This window comes from Misgurnus anguillicaudatus, chromosome 14 (assembly GCF_027580225.2).
Source record: "Misgurnus anguillicaudatus chromosome 14, ASM2758022v2, whole genome shotgun sequence".
Classification (NCBI taxonomy): Eukaryota; Metazoa; Chordata; class Actinopteri; order Cypriniformes; family Cobitidae; genus Misgurnus; species Misgurnus anguillicaudatus.
The window spans coordinates 23,453,196-23,478,104 of record NC_073350.2 but is presented as its reverse complement, the minus strand read 5'-3'; the positions used below and the strand labels follow the sequence as shown (position 1 = coordinate 23,478,104).

At 36.6% G+C, this 24,909-nt stretch overlaps 1 protein-coding gene across 1 annotated transcript; it reads left to right on the top strand.

The window, feature by feature from the left end:
- Window positions 1–1,991: 1,991 nt before the first annotated feature.
- On the top strand, window positions 1,992–24,627 carry cass4 (Cas scaffold protein family member 4). The gene is made up of 7 exons (XM_073876113.1): window positions 1,992–2,166; window positions 15,807–16,211; window positions 18,044–18,121; window positions 18,246–18,362; window positions 19,992–21,254; window positions 22,361–22,447; window positions 23,084–24,627. The coding sequence occupies exons 1-7, from the start codon at window positions 2,161–2,163 to the stop codon at window positions 23,495–23,497; spliced, it is 2,370 nt and encodes a 789-aa protein (XP_073732214.1). The 5' UTR covers window positions 1,992–2,160; the 3' UTR covers window positions 23,498–24,627.
- The last annotated feature ends 282 nt before the right edge of the window (window positions 24,628–24,909 follow it).

Here is a 24,909-nt window from a genome sequence, read left to right as displayed (position 1 = left end):
CTATTAAAATTGGATTAATTGAAAATGAGCTTACAATGAAAATAAGCAGTACGAAATAGCATTTCCTTCCTCAAATCTTTATCAAACTTTATAAAGCAGTTCTTTAATTTTTTTATGATTATCTTTTACCTACACTGAATGCAACTTCCATTTCGGCTGTGCAAGTATTCATATCTATATTTGCTGTGGTTTGTATCTTCTATGTATGTATATTATTTGTGGTTAATGGTTTTGAGAAGCTCACGAAAAAGCTGAAACGGAAACACAGCTCTTGCCACCACAGGCGAAATAGCGTATTACGAATTTACAGAAGCTGTAAACCACTGTTAGCTTCATGAGAAAGACACTATAGAAACCCTAGGTGTTTCGGGTTAATATGGTTGTCTGTGCTCTTAAAAGCAAAATTGCTTAATGGTATGTCTAAACATTTGACGCAAAAGGGTAATTCCATCCTCAAACACTTTCAAGATCCTCCTTTTCCGGTGCTGGACAGGCTTTCAGAGTATTAATGTTACAGGATTTACTTAGTAAGTGTGTACTGAATATATTTCCCTTTTTTTCGTTATGCAAAATTCAGATTAATTCATTCATTACGTTTCACTTCAGTTTAGGCAAGAGCTCTAAATAAATGTTTACAGACAGGTACAATAAATGTAAATTATACTAGGGTGATGAAAAACAAGTAAATAAAATAAGTAATCAAAACCTTGGAAAAATGGTGCCATGTCTGCTGTCAGAGCTGAAACCACGCCGACTCGCAGGAAAGCTGCCGTCTCTCTCAAATGGATGCTCGAGATTGTGTTAGGGGTGGGGCCATGCGTGGTGGCACCAGTGCGTCATAGAGCCACCGTTTTAGCCCAGCTCAAATAATCCTGAACACAGAAATGTGAAAAAAAAAAACGATGTAACTCCACAATTCAGTATTACATACTTTACAGTATTTGTAATGTGTTTCAGCAATACATTTGTAACATCATAATAAGTTAAAGGGCACCAATTCGCGTTTTTAAATTTCCTTTGGTGTGCAAGTGTGTATTAGTACATGGTAACATATGCAAAAGGTACACACCCCAAAATAAACGTTGACGCGAGTTATCATCTCCAACGTAAATCTCTTTTCTTGGATTACAACAAACACACAGATTGTAGGCAACAGTTTACTTCCTGGGATTGGTGATGTAGACAAGACCGACATTATTATACTTCCTCCCGTTTCGGACTCAGCCTGTAAGTTAACTCCTGTTAGCATTGCATTGTGACCGAATCTTTCAAACATGGTAAGAGCGTCACATTTCCGTCTGACGTCAGAGATATTCAGGCCCATCACAACGTACAGATTAGGTGGCCAATCAGGGACACAGCGCTTTTCATATGAGTTTTGTACAAAATCAGTGCATTTCTGGAATATCCAGAGCTACAAAAATATACAGTAAATGTACAGAAAATAATGTGTTTTTTTTTTACCATAAACTACACGAACACATTGTATTATACCAAATACACAAAAATAACATTGTTTTTAGCAATAAAATATGTGGCCTTTAAGAAACAATTTTTCGAAGACTTTACACGGACTTCACGTTAAATGTTAATTTATGAGCCCATCATCACCCCTGGTCCTCCAGTGCGTCCTCATAAGTCATTCCGGAGGCTCTGTGTTGCCATAACAGCAAGGTCAGGAATCTATCTAAACAATGTCTCATCAAACAATAAATCACCTAAATCACCTCACTTTTATAAGGGACGAGTCATTGTAATGCTAAAATAAGTTTTGTTTTCTAACCAACTTCTGCTTGCCATTGATTGGCTAAGCGAGACACACAAATTATGTGTCACTTCTAAAGAATATGGAGGCGGTGCTTTAAAAAAGAGGTGCTGTAGAAGGAGGAGAAGCGGTAGAGTTTATACGATTCTGATTGGCGGACGTGCACGAGAGTAAGACACATTTCGCTTGATGCCCCGCCCCTTGTTGTGAAGCGTCTAGTCACTGAGTTTATTTAGGCAATGTGTGTGAATGTGTGTGTGCGGCAACAACAGCTAGAAAGACTGAAAGAGAGTTTAGAGGTTTACCGATGCTGTCAGACGAGCTGTGCTGTGTTTACATGGACTTTTGAATGGGATTTATTACCTGCTTGTTCATAGTGCTCATATCTTTAAGAGATGGAGGTTAGTACCGTTCACTTCCGAATCCTTTCTTCCTCAGAAATAAAATTTTGGGTAACACTACAGTAGCATCTCATTCATTAACATTTAGTTAATGCATTACATTACATAATGTCCTTTGTCTTTATTGTCATTTATTAATGTTGTTAAATACAAATGCTATTATTCATTCATGTTTATTTCGCATTAGCTAATGATAACAACTGATATTCAAATTAGGATTCGTAATAGTTGAAATGAACACTAACAATAATAAATGCTGTAGTGGCATTATTCATTAATAGTGTATTTATCCATCTTTATTTATGTTATTTTCAACATTAACAATACATATTAAATCAAAAGTTGTATCTCTCACATTACCTAATGCACAATGGTCTAACATGAACAGACAACAAACAATCCTATTCATCAAAGAGATGAATAAATGTTGTAAAAATAATGAAGCTCATTTTAGTTCATGTTGGCTAATGTATCAACTAAAGTAAATGAATGAGACTTCATCGTAGCAGATCCAGATTTTCAGAACAATGAAAATGTAAAGCATTGACCAGGGGAAACTCCAAGCATGCTGTCACTGTTTCAAAGAGGAACTTTTCTTTGTGTTTTTGGCTCGCTAACCACCAACTGGTATATGAGTTAAGATGTAGTGCCTGCTCCTGACACCCCGTGCTTTGTATAGACCTTCAAATTTGCAAGGGGTGCAGAGTAACATGATACAGCAAGGCTAGAATGAAAGCGAGGAGAATGAGACTTTATGGCTGTCATTAGGGTCTTTCTCTCTCTCTTTGAAACTGGGGTTGAGTTGTAAAGGTTACAGACAATACACGAAATGTGTTAAGGTGTAAACGTTGAAATACAGTTGCATATCAGCACTTTTACTACTTAGTTAGTAATATTGTCTTAGTCTGGCAGTACACTCTATTTTTTACTTTAAAAAAATGTAAACTAAAAATGAAGGTGGTATACGATGCTGTAGAAGAACCACTTTTGAATATGGTCCCATAAAAAACCTTTAACATACGGAGAACCTTTCTGTTGCACAAAACATTTTTTTTTGTAGTGGAAACAGGTTCTACAAACTGTTATATATGTAGGAAATGACTTAGGAACCAAAACTAGTTTTATGGCATCACCGTGCCGCCAGTTTGGCCCTGTTTTTAAGAGTGTTGAGACCCTGGAGGCTAGTCCGTTTACATTTATGCATGTGGCAGATGCTTTTATCCAAAGCGCCTCATAGTACATTACAAGGTATAATGTTTTAAATCAGTGTGTTCCCTGGGTTCGAACGCAATGCTCTACCACTGAGCTATAAGTGAGCAATTTTGATGTGTATTTTATCTGTATGTTGTTGTCTGATGGTTCTGATGGATGTTGTCCTAATGCCAATGTGTTTATAGTCTATGTCATTAATAATAACCATAACCACTGTTAAACAATACACTTTTAACTTTCACGGGCCCACAGGTGGGCCCAAATTTTTATGTAACTGTTAAACCGATAATAGCCTACTTTAAAACTAAAATAATCTTGACAAACTATATAGCCTACCTTTGGAAAGCTCTAAGGGGGCGTGCACACCAAAGCTTTTACTCCCGCGTCCGGCGCATGTTTTCAATTGATTCCAATTGATTGGAAACTCAGCGTTTTTCAAATAAGCCAGCAGCTAGCATTTTTTTTCCATGCTGCGGTTTTTCCGCACTCTGCGATGAGCGTCCAGAGTTGAAAGAGATTCAACTGTGGGTGAAAAGCTCCGCTCGTCAATGTCAGTTCTCACACGGCCATCCAATCACAATGGAGGAGGGGCGGGACATTGCCACAGCAACCAACCGGCTCACAGCTCAAGTATCAGAGCTACCAAAGCGCTCGGCTGAAAAACAGCGTCCTCACGGGGTTTTCAGCAGTGTTTAAAAGTTTTGGTGTGTCCAGCCCGTAAGGGGGCGTGCACACCAAAACGTTTACGCCCGCTGCCGGCGCATGTTTTCAATTGTTTTCAATGGAAGCTCTGCGTTTTTCAAATAAGCCAGCAGCTGGCGGTTTTCTTCCGTGCTGAAAACCGGCGCCCGGCAGTTTTTCCACGCTCAGCGCTGAGCGCCGAGAGTTGAAAAATATTAAACTTTAAGTGAAAAGCTCCGCTCGTCAATGTCAGTTCTCACACGGCCGTCCAATCACAGTGGAGGAGGGGCGGGACAAGTTTCACAGCAACCAACCGTCTCACAGCCGAAGTATCACAGCTACTTTTCAGCTGAAGAAAGCTGGAACTCAGCTGAAAAACAGCTGGCATTCAGCGTTGTCCAGGCGTTTTCAGCCGCGTTTAAAAGTTTTGGTGTGCACAACCCCTAAGAGTGTAGTTTCATCACGATTTAGCAAAAAGAATGACGTAATGTGAGTAATTTTGTAAAACTTTTTGTTATTACATATTTGTAACACTTATATCCTACTCTTAAAACTTAAAATAATCTTAACAAACTTTATATACTTGGAAAGCTCTATGATGTATTTTTTATATATTGTAAAACCTTTGTGCAGTAATAATAATGCAGTGACAGTAATTTATTAATTGGTGACAATGGTATGCAGCAAACCATGACACCTAGTGGTCTTTGTTGGTAAAACCACTAAAAAACTATTTTTTATGGCTTTAATTTGAAATTTGGATAAAAACTAGTTGAGACTTATGGCTTAATTTTTTTAGCATTTTGGGCATTTTTTTTATTATAATTTTTTTACATATAAAAGATATACTTGATTGCATTATTTGTATTAATTAATATAAACTTAAACTGCTATAACTATTTTTACATTTAATTTTACAATCAACTACCGACACTTCAGTGAAAAACTTTGTAGTGTCTTTTTATAAAGAGCTCAAGATTAGGCTTCTAGACTAAAAGAATGCCAGAGTTATATTAATTTAAAGGTGCACATCACCTTTTCAGGCCCCCTTTAAAAAGGGGGGTGACAGTTAAGGGGTTAAATTACATTTAGTGACCATTAAAACATTTGATTTGCAGCTGAAGTGTTAATAATGCATTGTCTTATTTACCACAATCTAAATGTTCATATTAATATTGCTTGCACAACTGCTTATCCATTATATTATGTTTCTTTTATTCATATGTAATGGAGCTTGACCATTTTTAATAGAAAAAAACAACCTTACACACAGATTCCTCACGCCACCACACTTTAAATGCGACATTTAACCCCAATGAAACAGCTACTTTTACTCTACATCTAGATCTAATGTCTATAAATTGCCTTTGGGGAAATAGTTTTCTTCTCTTTTGACCAGTACTGGCATTAACGGGGATTCACAATATAGACAATAGAATTGTAAAAGCAGAAGAAACGAGAGGTCAGGAAATCAGTCTTTAAATAAAACCAGAAGAGCAGAAAAAGATCAACTCAGCAAAAATGTGCAGTCATAGGATCTCACAAACGTCTAGCTATTATATGCAGAGTATCTGCTATCATCTACTGTTTATCTTGATGTTGAATCTTTATCACAGAACATTTCCTGTTATGCGTTCATTTTAAAACACCCAATTGTTTAAACAAGAGACGTGTCGCTTTGCTGATGAATGATTTCAATTCCACTGATATACAATATCTAAACATCAGTCAAACATTATATTGCTTATATACTCCCATGCATATAAAAATAAACAGAACCATTTGAAATGATGGGTCCCAGGAAGTCCTCTATGAGAAACGTAAGGTTTCTTTATGATGTTATTTTGGCGACAGGAAATAGCAGAGGAGTTTAGGTGGGTTGTGCTATGCTTACTAACCTTTATCTTAACTCTCACCATAGTGCAGATTTAAAAAGTTGCTTATAAACTTTAAATATCTCTAATCTTTAAGCATCTTTAAGTTCTTTGGTGTTTTGCTTACACTGTCGTGCTATGAATATTATCATTATTAATGAGATGTCACTTCTGCATGCCAGTCTGCTATTGCGGTATCATCATTATAGTGGTATAACTTCTGAAACTGTTAGTAGTGTCACTTCTAGTTACTTGCACACAATACTGCTTGAGATTGTTAATGCTGATTTGTCACTTGTCATGATTCTGAATCGTAATGATTTTCCAAGAAAGGAAATCTGAAAATTATCCTTGGATACACAATTTGAATTAAGCATATCCCGGATGTCCCATATCCAAGTGTAAGTAGTGTGGGAAAGTCGAATTCATCCATTTAACAAGACAGCTTCCTGGCCTTGTAAAGAGAGATCTGCATTGGCACTGACCTTGTGGGTGGACCTTAAATATTTACGGTACTCTCATTCAAAGTTGATTTGGAAATACAGGCCATCAACATTTCCTGTGCCGTCATCTACTTTGCAGGCTCAAATATGTGTGCTATTTTGCAACGAAGTGCAGCTCTAAAGATGAACAGAACTGATGTTTAAAATGTCTGTGTATAATTGTGTCATTCCTCGCATTGCTTCTTAGCTAGGCGTTATAACACTTGGGTTCTGCACTTTCACCTGGGGGTTAAGAGGTTAAAGAGAGTGGGAAAGCATCTCTGGTTCGTGTGAGTTTCAAATGAGTTCTGACAATTTGTGTGGTTTGAACATGGTGAAACACTTTTTAAAGGGACACTCCACTTTTTTGAAAATATACTAATTTTCCAGCTCCCCGAGAGTTAAATATTTGATTTTTACCGTTTTGGAATCCATTCAGCTGATCTCCGGGTCTGGCGGTGCCACTTTTGGCATGGCTTGGCATGATCCATTGAATCTGATTGGACCATTGGCATCGCGCTAAAAAATAACCAAAGAGTTTTGATATTTTTCCTATTTAAAACTTGACTCTTCTGTAGTTACATCGTGTACTAAGACCGACAGAAAATTAAAAGTTGCGATTTTCTAGGCAGGTATGTCTAGGAAATATACTCTCATTCTAGCGTAATAATCAAGGACTTTGCTGCTGCAACATGGCTGCAGGAGGCGCAATGATATTGCGCACTGTCTGAAAATAGTCCCCTTGGTTTCTTTCAATAGCAGGGGACTATTTTTTGGCACTGCTTAATATCATTGCGCCTCCTGCAGGCATGTTACAGCAGCAAAGTCTTTGATTATTACGCCAGAATGAGTGTATAGTTCCTAACCATATCTGCCTAGAAAATCGCAACTTTTAATTTTACGCCGGTCTTACTACACGATGTAACTACAGAAGAGTCAAGTTTTAAATAGGAAAAATATCGAAACTCTTTGGTTATGTTGTTTAGATGCGTTGCTAATGGTCTAATCAGATTCAATGGATTATGCTAAGCTATGCTAAAAGTGGTAGCGCCAGACCCAGAGATCAGCTGAATGGCTTCCAAAACGGTAAAATTCAAACGTTTAACTCTGGGAGAGCTGGAAAATAAGCATATTTTCAAAAAAAGTGGATCGTTCCTTTAAATGTACATTGGTAGCTTAAATGGTAGAGCATTGTGTTAGTACCGCAAAAGGTCATGGGATCGACTCCCAGTGAACACGCATATTGATCAGATGTATAGGTTGAATGCACTGTAAGTTGCTTCAGATAAAACTGTCTGCCAAATGCATAAATGTGAATGATAAAACCTTTTCAGCATGTGATAGTGTTGTAGTCAAGACCACCTAAACTGAGACCAAGTCATGACCAAGACCAAGACAGGCTGAGACCGAGACAAGACCAAGACTTTAAAGGGTCGAGACCAAGTCAAGACCAAGACCAGTGCAAGTCACTGTATTAAACACTTATTATAAAATGTGGAATATCATTAGGCACTTCTTGTGTGTGTGCGTGCGTGTGTGTATGCCATCAGAGAAGTTGATAAAATAATCAAAGGCATTGCAGATAGGTGGGAATTTATCTTTATCTATAAGCAAATAAAAGTGAACAAACACTTAAGAGCTGAAATCAACTTTTATTTGATTTTATTCTGAACTGGCTTTCCATGGCTTGCCATCCACTTAACACAATGCAGGTGTTTTTAATAATAAAATTAGAAAAATTGTCATTGGGAGAAACTTAAAAAATGCTTAAACAATGCCAACATCATATGCCAAACCTGAATCAACTGCATAAAATTAATGATAAAAAATAAATTTGTGATGTGCCATCAGTTGTGGTCTTGGCCGGTCTTGAAATAAAATTCAGAGTCCTTTTTGTCTGAGACCGAGACGAGACCGAGTAAAAATGCGGTCGATTCCAAGACGAGACCAAGACCTCGAGAACTACAACACTAGCGTGTGACCCCATTCCTTCATGTCACCCCCCCAACAAAATTTATGACATAAAATCATTAAGACATAACTTAAAATTTTAATTAAACAAAACATTTTAAACTATACAATAGTCCTTTTTGGTAGTTTTTTTTTTAAATTATCAATAAAATAAATTTCAATATCACTGCAACTGTTTTAAAAACTGTGTCAAGTTACTAAGTAAAACGTTTAAAAAGGTTTTTGCTTCATTCCATGTTTTTCAAATGCAACAATACGTCCTGCACATACAATGTTATAATGCTATAAACATAGATTTTATTAGCATATTAAAACACGGTATGACATATATACGGTTTTCATCTCACTGATACTGTTCATTTGCCATGCACAACAACACACACACAGACATGAAGGAGAGTGGCAGCTGCTTCTTGAGAGATCAGACCAGCTGTCCAGGTCTGATCTGCACAAGCAGGCGTGTGCAGGAATCCCAGCTGAATCTGACCTCCTTTCTCACTGTACATTTACAACACACATAGTCCAAATAAAAACGGAGAAATGTACACACTCAGCGCTCCTGACTCTAAAGACACGTGCACAGGCGGACGATTACACATTCTTTTGAAAGCATTACTCCCTCATGGTAATATCAACACCATGGGTTCATAATGGCAAATGCAACTTTTACATTTACACAATTTACAATTACAATTTACATTTTTATAAGTGTTTTTCCTTGGGGATCAAACCCATGATCTGCTAATACAAAGCTTTGACAAGTGAGCTACCATGATAAAAATAAACCAAACCCGAAACCTGTAAATTATGGGAATATTTAAAAACCCCCACTAAGAAATCTTAATTGAAATGATGTCATTAATAACTCAGAATGATAAAATTTCCACTGCCTCAGAGTTGATAACCACATTGTATTACTTATTGTGCTATCAGAACCACTATATAAGCACGCATGTTAATCATCTCCCCATACACTGCTTTGGTTTTTGCAGCAAAGTTCCTGTGCGAACCTATTGCATGCCGGGACTGGCCTTGTGCTTACGCTTTGGTCTGTGTGGTTTAAAGTGGGAGGGCCTGTGGTTTGTTGTGGTCAACTTGCAGAACCCAAAGCATTGCAATAGATTTCCATCGACTGGAGGGCTTGCAGGCAGAACAGGTGTCAGTATGTCAGTCCATGTGCGCTGAATGGGGGCTTTGTCTGAAGATACGTCCATGTTAACCATTTAAGGCTGCACGCTCGCGTCTGGCTCTTATCAACAGGGAGTGTAAGATCGGGGAAGGAAGGCTGTTGTGTGTGGGGGAAGAGGATATGGGGTGGACGCTTTAAGATGAGCTGCTGAACCCACATGTACACATGAATATTCCAGTGATAAGAGGAAGACAGAAATGAGGTGAACTACACTGTTAAAAATACCAGCACTTTGCAGCAGATAACCTTTTACGGCAAAGTGTTTTTTTTTACATTTTTATAGCAGGTTCTTAGGCGAAGAACCTTTTTCATTATAAACAACTTTACAGCCAAAAATTATTAATCAATGCAGTGTTTAGCACTTTTATTTTAAAAAGTGCAAGCTGTCTATTAGACAAAAAATTATATTTTGAAGTGTTTTTTTATTATTAAATAAATGTTAGAGTAAAGCATCTGTAAACAAGTTCCCATCAACAGAAAAAATATAAATACAGGAACATGACAAATATTTTCTTGAATGAGTGTTGGCATATCTCAGATACAGTTTTTCACAATCGCAAAAACACATTTCTTGAAACTATTGCCCTCAAAACCTTAAAGTAACACAAAATCAAATCAAAACTACATTTAGAGAACCTCTGACTTAACAATTGCCTCAAAATTATTTGATCTGTGCTCAGAATCAAACAATGCTTAGAAGTATACAGCATTGCGTTAGCAGTGCAAAAGGTCATGGGCAGTGTTGGGCGTAACGCATTACAAGTATCGCGCATTACGTAATAATATTACTTTTCTGAAGAAACGAGTAAAGTACCGCATTACTTTATAAATGTACACATTAATATTTGAGTTACTTTTTTAAAAAAAGTAATGTGAGTTACTTTTGAGTTTAATTAATTCAATTTAAAAATAAAATAATGTAATGTAAACTGAACATATTAACGTAGAATTACGCACTTTGTGTGCCTAAGCAGGAACAATTTGAGTCAGAAACGGAGATGGCAGGCCAGAGATTGAAATTTTTGTGATCATAAAAAACACCTGCAAGGCCTGAAAGAAATCAAGCCTTAGCAAAATAAGACAAGGTAACGCAAAAGTACCTTAAAAGTAACGTAAGCATTACTTTCCATGAAAAGTAACTAAGTTTTTTGGGGAGTAACTTAATATTGTAATGCATTACTTTTAAAGGGGCCATGGCATGAAAATCTGACTTTTTCCATGTTTAAGTGCTATGATTGGGTCCCCAGTGCTTCTATCAAACTTAGTTTTGGTAAACCATTCTCTACAAGCACATGAAAAAATAGGTCGTTGAAATTTGGCTCTCCTTATGATGTCATACGGAGCTCTTATTATAATAATACCGCCCCTGAATCTGCACTATCCAACCACAGCACTGCCATTTAGTGCAGAGAAAAGCACAATTGAGTTTTAAATGCAACAAACCGCCATCATTGTGATCAATGTTTGAATTTTATCAGCTCATTTGCATTTTAAAGGACACACCTAAAACGGCACATTTTTGCACACACCTACAAAGTGGCAATTTTAACACGCTATAATAAATTATTTATTTGGTATTTTGAGCTAAAACTTCACATATGTGCTCTGGGGACACCAAAGATTTATTTGACATCTTAACAAAGTCTCGTGCCATGGCCCCTTTAAAAGTAACCTTTCCCAACACTGGTCATGGGTTCGAACCCATGTAACATACATACTGAGAAAAAAGAAATGTATGCCTTGTAATGCACTGTAAGTTGCTTTTGATAAAAGTGTCTGCAAAAAAATAAAAAAATAATAATAATAATTTTATATATATATATATATATATATATAATGTATATGCAGCACATAAGTCCTGTAAAAATTCAACAGTCCAACTCCAAAATCCCAAATCAATTACACAAAGAAACCCATTTACTATTGTCTCACCACAATAACCACAACCATTATATTTATAGTAATACATAATACAAATATTAATCAATCTGCCAAAAATCTTTTCACTATATTAAAATTTTGGTTAATTTTTTCTAAGGGGGTAACTAACTAACTATACAAAATGATGTGTTTGAAAGACGGGGAAGCGCACCTGTCAATCAACAGATCGAGGCTAGAGATGAACATGCTCATAAAAGGGGGTAGTCTTTGAATAATTGTAAGAATACAGTTAGCCTACTTTGTATATACTTTTTGTAATATAAAGTTTGGAGAGATGTCATCAACTGCATGTTGTTAAGCTTATATTTAGACGCATTTTGGCGCATTTACCTCAGAGTTTATTTCAGTAATATTGCTGTTTTTCCGGTAATAATAATACAATTTGCATATCAATCCTGCTTCCTTGTCTGTTTAATAATGTCATTATGCTGTTACACTCTTAGAAAGGATTTACACATCTTTGTGCGTTAAGCTTTTAACACATCATGTGTAATTTTAACACATCATGTGTCATTTTGTGTTGATTTTGTGTTAAAATAAAACACATGTTGTGTTAAAAGTAAGATGTGTGGATTCCAGGTGTTGTCCCAGAATCAACACTATTTTTTTAACACATTTGTTTTAAGAGTGTATGTTATGTAAGGATATTTATTGCCATATGAGACGTTCATTGCTGTTATATGAATACTCTTGTCTATGCAAATATATAAATAGTAGGAAATGTATAATGTACTGCCTGTCACCTATATTTTCTCTTTAAATGTTATTCTGCTAATTTATATTTATAATGTACACTAGTCAACAAGTGGATCAAAACCTTTTCTAAAAGTTGTCTTAAAACCAATACCCAATACCGGTTCTTGTCTTAGGACAACTTTGATAAACGTTTTTGATCCACTTCAAATGTTGACTAGTATATATGGAGAGATAAATAGACCTTTCACTCTTAGAACGAATGTGTTAAAAACAACACATTAAATGCGTTGTCCCAGAATTCACCCATCTCTGTGTTATTATTGAAACAACACATTTTGTGTTATTTTAACATAACTTGTGTTATATTATAATACAAAATCAACACAAAATGACACATAATGTGTTAAAATTACACATAATGTGTTAAAAGCTTAACCCACAAAGATGTGTAAAAAATTAACACATCCTTTCTAAGAGTGTTGATTCATTCATGTGTCCTGACCACTATACTAGTTGATCAAATAATATCTAAAGTATAGCCTATTGTTTTGTGAAAAAAACACAGAAGGCTTTGTTATATTGTTTATTGATGAGGCGCTTTTCCACAGAAAGTGTCAATCACATGATCATTTGATACGCTGAAGCAGTGGTCAGCAGTGCACTGCAAATAGAGTAGTACGTGTGAAAGCACAACGGATGCTTGACGGATCCCACAGCATACATACTGCAATTAGCACCCCAAACGCACTGCATACAGAGTATATGTGAAACAGGAAATATTTCACATGCACATTTAATATACATAACTATATTAATTTATCAGTGGTGTATAAAAAACTTACAAAATGAGCTTTATTCTTTTTATTACCTTGAATGAGCCGTTTTTATCTACATACACCCCGGGTCTCTTACATGGAAGTCGCCGTCATGTTTCTATAGTACCCCTAAACTGTTCTATCCACCTGTTTTTGACGTAAATGTGGGTGCCGCCATCTTTGAGCTTTCTTGTATATGACTTCCGGTGAGCCACTAAAGCTAATGGGCGTAGGACACAAGTGTGCCATTTTGACTGGCTGTTTAATGTTTATTATGAAATCCAAGAAGACCGACATGATTTGTGCAGTTGGCGTTGCCATAATAGCTGATACAAACGCAGTAAATCTCTACTTAACATTTGTTTTAACCATAACCCATGCACAAGAACTGAATGTGTATGTGGCGCACATGCACTCATGATCTGTATTTACAAATCCATCCAGTAAAACCTTTTAGGTAAGGATAAATACAATAATTGTTTAAAAACAATGCTGATAAAAATATGCTGATTTAGCTGATTTATTTATTTTGCTACTATATATTATTACAAAAATGCAATTACAGTACAGAATATATACGACATAATCTGCTTAGTTAAAATGTGTTTGCGCGTACTTTTGTTATGTTTTAAATGAAAAAGCAAATACTTTAAAAAACTAAGCAAAGTAATTCATAATCTCATGTCTCGACCTAGTGCGTAATAATAAGCGATGTAATAATAATTTCATAAAACCAAAACAATACTCAATACATGTAGTAGTTTAATATGTTTATTATGGTTTGTTCAAATAATTTACAATGTGTTGAATGAGAAAGATACTGCTCACTGTGTCGGACCGCGAGAAGCTCGACGTGCCGCCATAAACAAGTCCATTAAAAAATGCTGTTTAAAAAAAATTGACACCAGAGGGACAGTTGTGACATTTTAAACCATCCCCTGAAAAGGTTAAACTACACTGTTTTCTACCGGCTGGCTATTGAACCGGATGTCTCGCACAAAGAAGGGAAATACGTCACATCACTTACTTCCGCGTTCGATAAAAAGATAGATAGAGCGCGTTTTGTCCTGTGGCGGCTATTGTAGCTTTTCTATGCATTTCGAAAGGGAGGGTGAACTGTAGACTGAGCAGTTGGGTGCAATTCACAATCTCACCACACAGTGGACCTTTAAGTTTCTGCCACTCAAACATTTACCATCGAAACTACATCATCAAAACAATCAATTGTTCAAATGCCACATTATGCTACCTTACTCAATGCTATGTTACGTTACTATGTGTAAATAAATACTCTTATCTGTAGTATTTAAATGTGTGATGTACCAGGCTGTTAGCAGCTTGTGTTGATACTACAAAGGTTTCGTTCATTACATGTTTCAATGTGATGTATTTTAAGAGCATGTGCACTGTTGGTGCTGAGGAATTTTTGAGCACATGGAATGGGGTTTAAAGGGACGTGTGCACATGGTTGAAGCGTGTGTGTGTGTGTGTGTTTGTGTGGTAATGTGTGTTGAGCGAGGGGCTCTCCGAATGCCACAGGCATCATATCTCTCATTTACTGCATGATGTGCAGGTGTTTGTGCGTGTCTGTTTGTGCGTGTCTGTGGGAGTGTTAAGTAACCAAACACACAACTGAAGGACATGACTATCGCTTCAAAGTTCCGGATATAGTATTAAATCTTATTTGAAGTGCTTTTGATATCGTAGTTCTGCTACAAAATGGTCTAAATGGATTAATTGTTCCCACTGGTTTTCACTTCTAAACAGGCTAAATTCTGAATAAAAATCTAAATTAGGAAAGAAGTGTAGACATATACGGGAAGTATGAGGAAGATGCTTCCGTTTTTTAAAGGAAATTGTGGCAGGAAGTGAAAACCAGACACTGAATGCTTTTTATCCACACACCTATGCCAAGGTTTCTATTCTCTATTATGCCAGACTATTGCTAGTGGGGGTGGATCAAGTTTTTTTCCCGAGTTTGGATTTTGGTTGAATTGGAAATAATTAGTTGATTTTAGGGATGCCCATTAGTCACGATTTATGCTTTGTAGAATAAAAGTTTTTGGTTGCATAATATATGCCGGTAGAAAGTAGAAAAAAATATATTTATTTAAGAAATATTTATATATATATATATAAAATATAAATTATATATAAATGCAAACATGTATACACATGCAAATGTTTCTAAAATATATACATGCATGTGTGGGCATATGTGTGTGCATTTATACATAATTATTATACACAGTCATATATATTATATAAACTTTTATTCTGCAAACGATTAGTCATGACATTAGGATTTTACATAAATTCTCATTCGAAAGATTGAACTAAACATGTTGAGATTATCAATAGGTTTCGCCATCCAATATTGCAATACATCAATTACAATACATTATAATTAGATATTACTAGTATATAATATAATCAGTTCCGGTCATTTAAACACATAAAAATCCCTATTTTCACAATGTGACGACACTAATCAGTCCTTATAAAACCAACATGGCCCATTATGTTTAATAGATGCCTTTATGTAAAATGTTATTTTCATTTTAAGGTTCCTGTAGCTTTTGGTCACAATATAACAGTAAACACGTGCATGATGTACCCTAGATGACAACAAAGAGATAAGATTACAGACATTCATACGTACAGTCAAGTCGTGCCTAGCTACCCACGGGCCCATTATCCATGCGACACAAAGCCATTGTTTGTCCAAAATCATTACGTGTCATTGACTTCCACGTCTTCTGTGTTACTTTTCTTTTAGACCCTGTTTGCCAAAGCTCTCTTTGACAACACGGCCGAAAGTGAAGATGAGCTGGCTTTTCGCAAGGGTGATATCATCGTGGTCCTCGAAAGAAACGTTATCGGGAGCATCGGCTGGTGGAAGTGTTCTCTTCGTGGACGTCAGGGCCTGGCACCGGCAAACCGCCTGGGTATTCTTTCTCCAGCGGAGGCTGAGAGTCTTTGTGCTAATTTAAGTGTGGAGAGAGATTCCTTGTTGAAACAAAACTGTCAAAACATCTATCAAATCCCAAAAAACATGCCATCACCACCGGATCCGATTTATGAAGATATGAATATGATAAGTAATCGGCCCCTCCCATGCATCCCTTCAGCAGATAAGCGTATGTCACAAGATGATCCAGGAGGAAACAGCCCTCTACGTGATGTAAGTTTCTTACTGTAACAACAACAGCATGTCAGCTACCAGTTTGTGTCAAATTTACCAATTTTCACGAATAGGATTATAAATAAAAAGTGCATCATGAGTAAAAAATAGATAAAGGTGCTCTATGATTTAAAGTTCATTAAATGAAGTTTATTTAACTAAGTTCAGGACGAGCATGGTCATGTAATCTAACCAATCATTGAGAAGAGGTGTCTATATGAAGAGTTTGGTTCCAGAACGCAAGAAAATCCATTTTGACCAATTTTGATAAAAATGTGTTTAAAACTGACAAGATGAAAACCACTATTTTCTGTTACAAACGTTCACATAGCATCTTTATAATTTAATAACGTTAAAAAATCAAATCCATAATTAGATTTTCAAATATTTCTTATAAAAACAGATTATTTTTTCCCGCAAAATGCAATGACAAGTTTTTTTTTAAATGCTATAAATCTATTGAATTAATGTAAATGTGCATTCATCTTTGCCATGTTATATTCATTTAGTTGACTAGTGGTATACACTGATTAAAAATATACATTAATGGTATTAATCAAAACACTTACTTTGTCATATTAAGAACACTGTCATTGTTGCTGACGTCGTCGCTGAACTTTTTTGACAGCGATCAGCTGTAAAATGTTTTGGTCCTGCTCAATTTTTGTTGACTTTGAGTAAAATAATGGAAAGTTTTTCATTAGATCCTCTGGGGTCAATGTGTTAGCATGACAGAAGATTGATGCTTCGGGAGAACAAGCAACAGCCTGCATTTTTCCTTCGCCCAAGTGCCTCTCACGTAAATAATTCGATTTTGATGGCTTATGTTTCTTCCCCGCCACAGAAAACCACAACAGGATTATCAATGCCATCAAAATTATTACTTTGTTTTTGTTTGTTTGTTGATCACGAAGTACAAAGTAGATGAGGAAAACTAGGATTCTGTGTGTATTTAACGCACCGCCCTTATTGTTTACAATGTATGGAATGGTGCGCTGTGATTTGTTGAGAGGATTTATTGCATTCTGCAGAGAAGGAGGACTGGCGTTTATCGGGTTTTGGGAAAAAGAGAGAAAAGATGACAGAATGACACGTCGGATATCGGATTTTGAGTAAAATGAAGAATTTACTTTTTAAAACTGACCAGATACAATACTGATTTTGAACTCCTGAAGTCTTTTTATAAAAATTTATTAAAAAATGCTGAATGACCATAGCACCCTTTTCATTAAAACCTTTTATGGCTAATATATAAAAAAAATTTCATGAATTCAATATAACATTTTTAAAACACCTTATTACTTAAAGAAAGGATATAGGGAGGCTAATAAGCAATGCCCTGAAACCCCTGCTTGCACACATGGGGACCAGAGGTCTCTCTCTCTCTCTCTCTCTCTCTCTCTCTCTCTCTCTCTCTCTCTCTCTCTCTGGGGACAGGTATGCAGCACAGAAGCTTTATGAGCTTGTAAAAGAGCAATGAAGACAAAATTCAGACACCACTAACTACAAACAGAAGCAGTGGGTCTGATGTCCCTAGAGACAGAGAGGGGGGGAAAGAAACAATTAGAGAGAGAGGGAGAGAGAGATGAAAGTGTCTAGTTATCGAATAGCAACAGGTCAGGCGTCAGTGTTCATATGTTGTCTAATTCCCATTCTGCTCCAGGGAAAGATGTTTACCTCTCGCATGGCTTCAATTATACAACTGGGTTAATAGGGTACACTTACTGTAATGTGTACTGCATTTTAAGGGTTCGGAAGTGGGCCGCATGATGTCAGTTCCATGGTTACGGTTGTTAGGTTAAGATTTAGACTAACAGTTTTACTCTGTGCAGGTTGCAATGACTCCATCCAGAACTGGTGCAGAATTATATGATGTTCCCAGCTTGTTAAGAAGAACATCCATGATCACAGTAAGTTCTTTTATGGTTTGTGGTAGTTTATCAAAACCAAGAGTCTGTTTAAAGGAAATACTATTAAAAAGAAATATGGAAAAACTTTTATTAGACACCTTGTGTAACTTAATTTCTTTGGTAGCCGCCTGCACCTCAACCACCCATGCAAAGGAAAGTTTCACTGATGCCTACCACAGAAATTCAGAAGAGATATGAAACGCTACGAGGCAACAGATCTGTCAATGCATCTAATAAAAATGTAAGCATGAAATGACCTGTAATGAATATTGTTGTTAAAGGGATAGTTCACACAAAAATGAAAAGTCTGTCCATGTTGTTTTAAATCTGTATGAATTTCTTTTTTTCCGATGAACAGATATTTTGATAAATGAAGCACACAGCTGATTGTAACCATTGACTTTCACAGCCTGGGTGCCAGCCGATCTTAGCCCCGCCCACAACATTTTGAGAACGGGAAGATCGGTCTGGGGTTTCTCCGTTGAGGAGCTACTATGCTAGACCCAAAGCTGGTCGAACCAATCAAATTGTGAGGGCGGGCTTTATACGATGATGGACAGATGATCAACAGTAACGTAATGAACCACGTCACCAAAGAGCGCGTGTGTTGAATCTGTTTACGAAATGGCTGCCGCTGTAGAATTCAGATGTGTGGACATTGAGTCTGTTCTAAAAGATATCGACAGAGCATTGATTTTAAAAGAGGAACAGAGAAACGCGAGCAAGGCATTTGTTGATGTTTTTGCCGTCCTTCCTACTAGAATTGAGTATGACAACGTCAGGCTATGACTTTCATAGTAGGAGAAACAAATCTGATGAAATTCAATGGGTACAGTCAACTGCGCGCTAACCATCTTTTATCAAAATATCTTCTTCATCAATTATCACAATACTTCCATAATATTTGTTTTTCCTACTATGGAAGTCAATGGTTACTATCAGCATAATTTATCAAAATATCTTATTTTGTGTTCATCAGAAAAAAATAAATTCATCAGCATGTCATCCAAAATGTTGATGTCTTTCTTTGTTCAGTCAAGAAGAAATTATGTTTTTTGAAGAAAGCATTCAATGATTTTTCTCATTTTAATGGACTTTAATGGACCCCAACACCTAAGGCATTAGGGTCTTTTCTAGCGAAACAATTGTCATTTTTGGCAATAAAAATAAAAATATGCACTTTTAAACCACAACTTCTCGTCTTCCTCCGTTCATGTGACGAGCCAGCGCGACCTTACGTAATTGCGTAATGACGTCGAAAGGTCACGTTACATATATGAAACGGACATTTGCGGACCATATTAAACAATAAACTGACACAAAGACATTAATTAGTATCATTCCACATACAACAACGTTGGAACGGTCCTTTTTCGCCACACTTGTAAACACTGGGGCGTAGTTTCGCATACGTCATCTGTACCTCTTTACGTGATGACGTATTACGTGAGGTCGCGCTGGCGCGTCACAGAACCGAAAAAAGATGAGACGTTGTGGTTTAAAAGTGCATATTTTTTATTTTTCTTGCCAAAAATGACAATCGTTTCGCTAGATAAGACCCTTATGCCTCGTTTGGAATCATTTACAGTCTTTTGAAACGGCAATTTTAAACTGCATTATAACTGTTAAGTGTTGGGGTCCATTAAAGTCCATTAAATGAGAAACATCTTGGATTGTTTTCCTCAAAAAACATGATTTCTTCTTGACTGAACAAAGAAAGACATCAACATTTTGGATGACATGGTGGTGAGTAAATTATCTGGATTTTTTAAAGAAAATGAACTAATCTTTTAAAGAAAAAAATACGTTTAATTAAATTTTCTGAATCAAGTCAATTTGTAAGTGAAAATGTACTTTCTTGTTCATGTAGGTCTGCATTATACGACCATTGGTTTCCCAAGACCCCAGTTATGAAGTACCAATGCCCTGCATCAGTGAGGATAGTCCAAAGCCTCCATTTGTTTGCAGTACCATGCCGAACCTTTCTAAGTCAGACTGGATTTATGATGTTCCTGTCTTCATGCAAAAACAAGGTGCTGAACCTGATCGCTATGGCACCATGCCATCCAAAACTATAAGCTCAGACATACCACTTTATGACACCTTGCCAGCTCGTGTTTGTCCTGAAAGAAAAGCCGCTCATCTCCAGCCCGTCTATGATATTCCCAAACCAAGCCTGTTTGTGCAAGCTGATTCATGCACTTATGATGTCCCACCGTTTCTTAAACCGAAAGAGACCTCTGAACATTCTACATTACCCAGACAGTATAGCGCTCCTGAAATTGACTCTATCAAGAATCATGAACCTCTTGAGTATAGGGGTACGTCCAGACCCATATGTGACCAGCTTCTTCGTTTGCCCTTAAGGGGTCGAACTTTGTCCAGGCAGGCCACGGAAGGTGGAATTAGAAGGGACTATGGTGATAACAAAGACAACCAGAGAAGCTCTACTGTGTCCGACTGCTCCACAGCTTCCAGTTCCTCCAGGAGTTCCTGCGACTCTTTCCTGTTAAGCTCTCCTGAGCCCGAGCCCTTGCGTGAGGTCACCCTTTCTCAGGAGGAGGCTGGCCAGCGGCTCCATGAGCTGCGGGATGCCGTCTGCCAATCTGTACCCAAACTGATGTTGTTCGTAAGTAGCCAATGGAGAAGCAAAGAGCACCTGGGTCAGCACCTCCAGCAGATCCGCACAGCCACGGAAGAAGTGACGGACTCCATCACCAGTTTCCTGAACTTTGCCTTGGACGTCAGAGGAAATGCGCAAAGGTTGACGGACTCCAACCTGCAGGCGAGGCTCCTGAAGCAGCTCTCCATCGTGGAAGACTCAGGTTTGATCCTGCAGCAGGCTGCGAATCTGCTGCGAGGCATGGGCTGGAGGCTGGATGTTTTGGCTCAGGATGACGGCAAATCACAGACACATGACCATTTGGAGCAGTTTGTTATGGTGGCTCGTACTGTGCCGGAGGATGTTACGAGGCTGGTGTCCATCCTGAATGCCAACGGGAAGCTTCTTTTCAAAGTGCCGGCAAAGGAACAGGACATGGCGGAGCAAAGCGGCTCGTCTGAAAAACGTTTAAGCAAAAGTGAACCAACTGTAGACTCGGGAATAGATGACAGCGACTATATACAACTTCAGGTAAGCAAATCACACCTTAAAGGAGACATATCATGAAAATCTGACTTTTTTCATGTTAACACTGCAAAAAATGACTTTCTTACTTAGTATTTTTGTCTAATTTTCAGTAGTAAAAATTCTTAAATTCTTAAAGAGCAAAATGACATAAGAAAATAAGTCTAGTTTTTAGACCAAAAATATACAATTTAAGTGAATTTGTGCTTAAAACAAGCAAAATTATCCGCCAATGGGGTGAGAAAATTTTGCTTAAATTAAGTGTTTAAGATCAAACTAAACTTATTTTTAGATTTTTTTCTCACCCCATTGGCAGATAATTTTGCTTGTTTTAAACACAAATTCACTTAAATTGTATATTTTTAAGATATTTCTACTAAAAACAAGACAAAAATACTATGTAAGAAAGTCATCCCCCGCAGTGTAAGTGCTATAATTGGGTCCCCGGTGCTTGTGAAATGTGGAAAAAGAGCAACCCAGTAACTTAGTTTTGGTAAACCATTCTCTGCAAGAATGTGAAAAAATAGGTCATTGAAATCTGGCTCCCCTTGTGATGTCAGAAGGGGATAATACCGCCTCTTAATCTGCACTATCCAACCACGGCACTGCCATTTAGTGAAGAGGTCAGCTCATTTGCATTTGAAAGCACACACCCAAAAACGACACATTTTGCTCACACCTACAAAGTAGCAATTTTAACATGTTATAATATATTATCTATATGGTATTTTGAGCTAGAACTTCACATACGTACTCTGTGGACACCAAAGATTTATTTGACATCTTAAAAAAGTCTGGTTCTACTATTAAAGGCACAATGAGTGATTTTTGCATTAAAATACCCAAAAACCCAAAAGACTACAACTCCCATCATTTCATGCTTCTTCACAGTGTCATCAAACTACACATTTGTTATTGTTTTGCGACATCAAGTGGTGAAAATTACAAATTGTGCCTTTAATACTACTACTACTACTACATATTGATTTGAATAACCTCTACTTTAATTATCATCTGTATAATGCTGAATGAATTCTTTTGTCATATGCATGAGACATAAACATTTTATTGTCAGTCATCAATTTTAACCAATGCTATTACTTTTTTTACAGACAAACACGGAAGAGGTTGTCCAACAACCGAAATTGTCAAAAAGCAGCTTTAAACAAAAGAAAAATGGCGATACCATAAAAAAACAGGTAATTTATGTCTCAAAGTAATGTACAGTACTGTGCAAAAGTCTTAGGCCACCATGCCAGAATTAGATTTGTTGTTTTTGCAATGTTATACTGATCATATATAATTGTTTTCGGTCTCTTTAATAGAATACATCCAGAAAATACAGGAAATGTGTATATAGTATTAAAAATGTAAACTTTTGTGTCAAGTTTTTAGGGAAAACTCACCTTCCACTTGAGCAATATCGGGAAACTGCAGGATTTTTTAAACCTAAATAAAATTAAATCCTATTTCTAATTTTAAAGAAATTAATCTTTTTACTTCATTCTGCTCAAAAACGCTCAAGATGTGTTTAGTGCCAAGAGAGGTCACACTAAAAACAGACAATGCCTAAAGAAGACATTTAGTCCCGAAATTTTAATTTTTCTTTTTTTGTACATATTTCATGTATGTATCTTAATAAAATAGATATGCATGGACATTAAAACTTCTAAAACAACAAGTATGGTGGTGGTGGACTAAAACTTTTGCACTGTACTGTAGTTGAATAACAATGTGATCCTATTAGCAAGGGCACAAGTAAAGCTTGCATTATTGTGTTACAAATATATATTGATTTTAACTCTACAACCCTTTCATTACTGTGTCTTCCAAAGGTTACCAAGTCACTATCCCTTAGCCCCTGCCGTCCACTTCAAACCTCCAAGAAGCCGTCAATCTCTGACCACTGCAGACTTTATTTTGGAGCAATTCAGAAGGCAATCAGTGTGTTTATAAGTAGTCTGAATGATGGCCATCCCCCTGAAAAGTTCATATCCCACAGTAAGCTGGTTATTATGGTGGGCCAAAGACTTGTGAACTCTTTGTGCACCGAAGCCAAAAATACAGAGGCCAGTCAGGAAATGTTGTCTATGAGCAATCAGCTATGTGCCCATCTCAAGCAGCTTGCCGTGATCACCAAGAAAGCAGCTCTGAACTACCCTGACCAGCAAACACTGCAGGAAGCCCAGAACATTGCCAAAGAGCTGGCACAAAGAGCACAGCACTTCAGAATGTCACTGGATGCCTGACGAGTCATATTATAAGTTATCATGATGAGGAGGTGGGTTGGCGCATGGGGCAATTGTATTTGTGGAATATCAGAATCTTCTTGATTTGTATGAGAGTCTAAACCAGGTACACTTAAACCGCACAACATTTCTATCTGTTAAAGGGGTCATAGCATGAAAATTAGACTTTTTACATGTTTAAGTGCTATAATTGGGTCTCCAGTGCTTCTATCAACCTAAAAAACGTGAAAAAGAACAACCCAGTAACTTTGTTTTGGTAAGCCATTCTTTGCAAGCATGTGAAAAATTAGGTCATTCAAATTTCGCCTGTTTTGTGACGTAGGTAGCAAGGCCAATTACAATAATACCGCCCCTTAATCTGTACTATCAAACCACGGCACTGCCGTTTAGTGCAGAGAGAAAGGTAGAGAGAAAAAATTATTGACAGCACAATTGAGTTTCGATTGCAACAAACCACCATCATTGTGATCAGTGTTTGCATTTCATCCGCTCATTTGCATTTTAAAGGACACACCCATTTTTGCAGTGGCAATTTTTACATGCTATAATAAATTATCTGTAGGGAATTTTGAGCTAAAACTTTACTTATACACTCTGGGGACACCAAAGACGTATTTTACATCTTTAAAAAAAATCTCATAATATGACCCCTTTAAGGCACAGACGGTAAGCAAGCTAAAGGAAACGAGTAAAAAATAATACAAGAATTTGCATTTTTGTGTAAACTATTATTGGTATATACAGTGGTAACCAATAATAAAAAAAAACGTTTTCATCTATTTGCCTTATTATAAGTGTATGATGTACTTGCCCTGCCAAACCTCAGACTTTAAATGATTTAAGCAAACAATGCACTTTTATAATGCCCAACACTGTATAAAGTTTTGGTAATAATAATTAGACACAATGTATGTAAATGACTATACTATATGTAACATTTTTGTACAATAATTTAAATATTTTTTTCTAAACAACTTTGAATACAACTTTTTAATATTCTTTTCATTCTTAAATCTTACGTTTTCAGTATTCATTCTTTTACACTGTAAGAATGCAGTATTCTGCTTTTGAACATGTACTGTAATATCTAAGAAACTTGTCTTTTTGACACAAATAAAATGTGATGTATGCATTAATATGATGTGTAATTTCATGTAATAGCTTAATGGTGAAAACCTGTTTAAAATTCTCCACATTTAGGAGTAACTAACAGTACTTCTTTGTCAATTAAATTATTTTACCAGTGTACCTTTAAGCAAATACCAAGTTTGTCTGATTTTTTAAATAAATAGTTACTTTGTATCACAGGATGAAATTCTGCTAAATATAGAAATTTCTTGCTTTACGAATATAAATAGCGAATTGGAGCCCCCTAGCGATTAACCTCAGGAAAAACATCTAGTTTGGACGCA

What these genes read in the sequence shown, in the direction of transcription:
- cass4 (XM_073876113.1), top strand. An exon ending in GAAACAGCCCTCTACGTGAT is followed by an intron (nt 16,212 to 18,043) that starts GTAAGTTTCTTA and finishes TACTCTGTGCAG; the next exon opens with GTTGCAATGACTCCATCCAG. An exon ending in GAAGAACATCCATGATCACA is followed by an intron (nt 18,122 to 18,245) that starts GTAAGTTCTTTT and finishes TTTCTTTGGTAG; the next exon opens with CCGCCTGCACCTCAACCACC.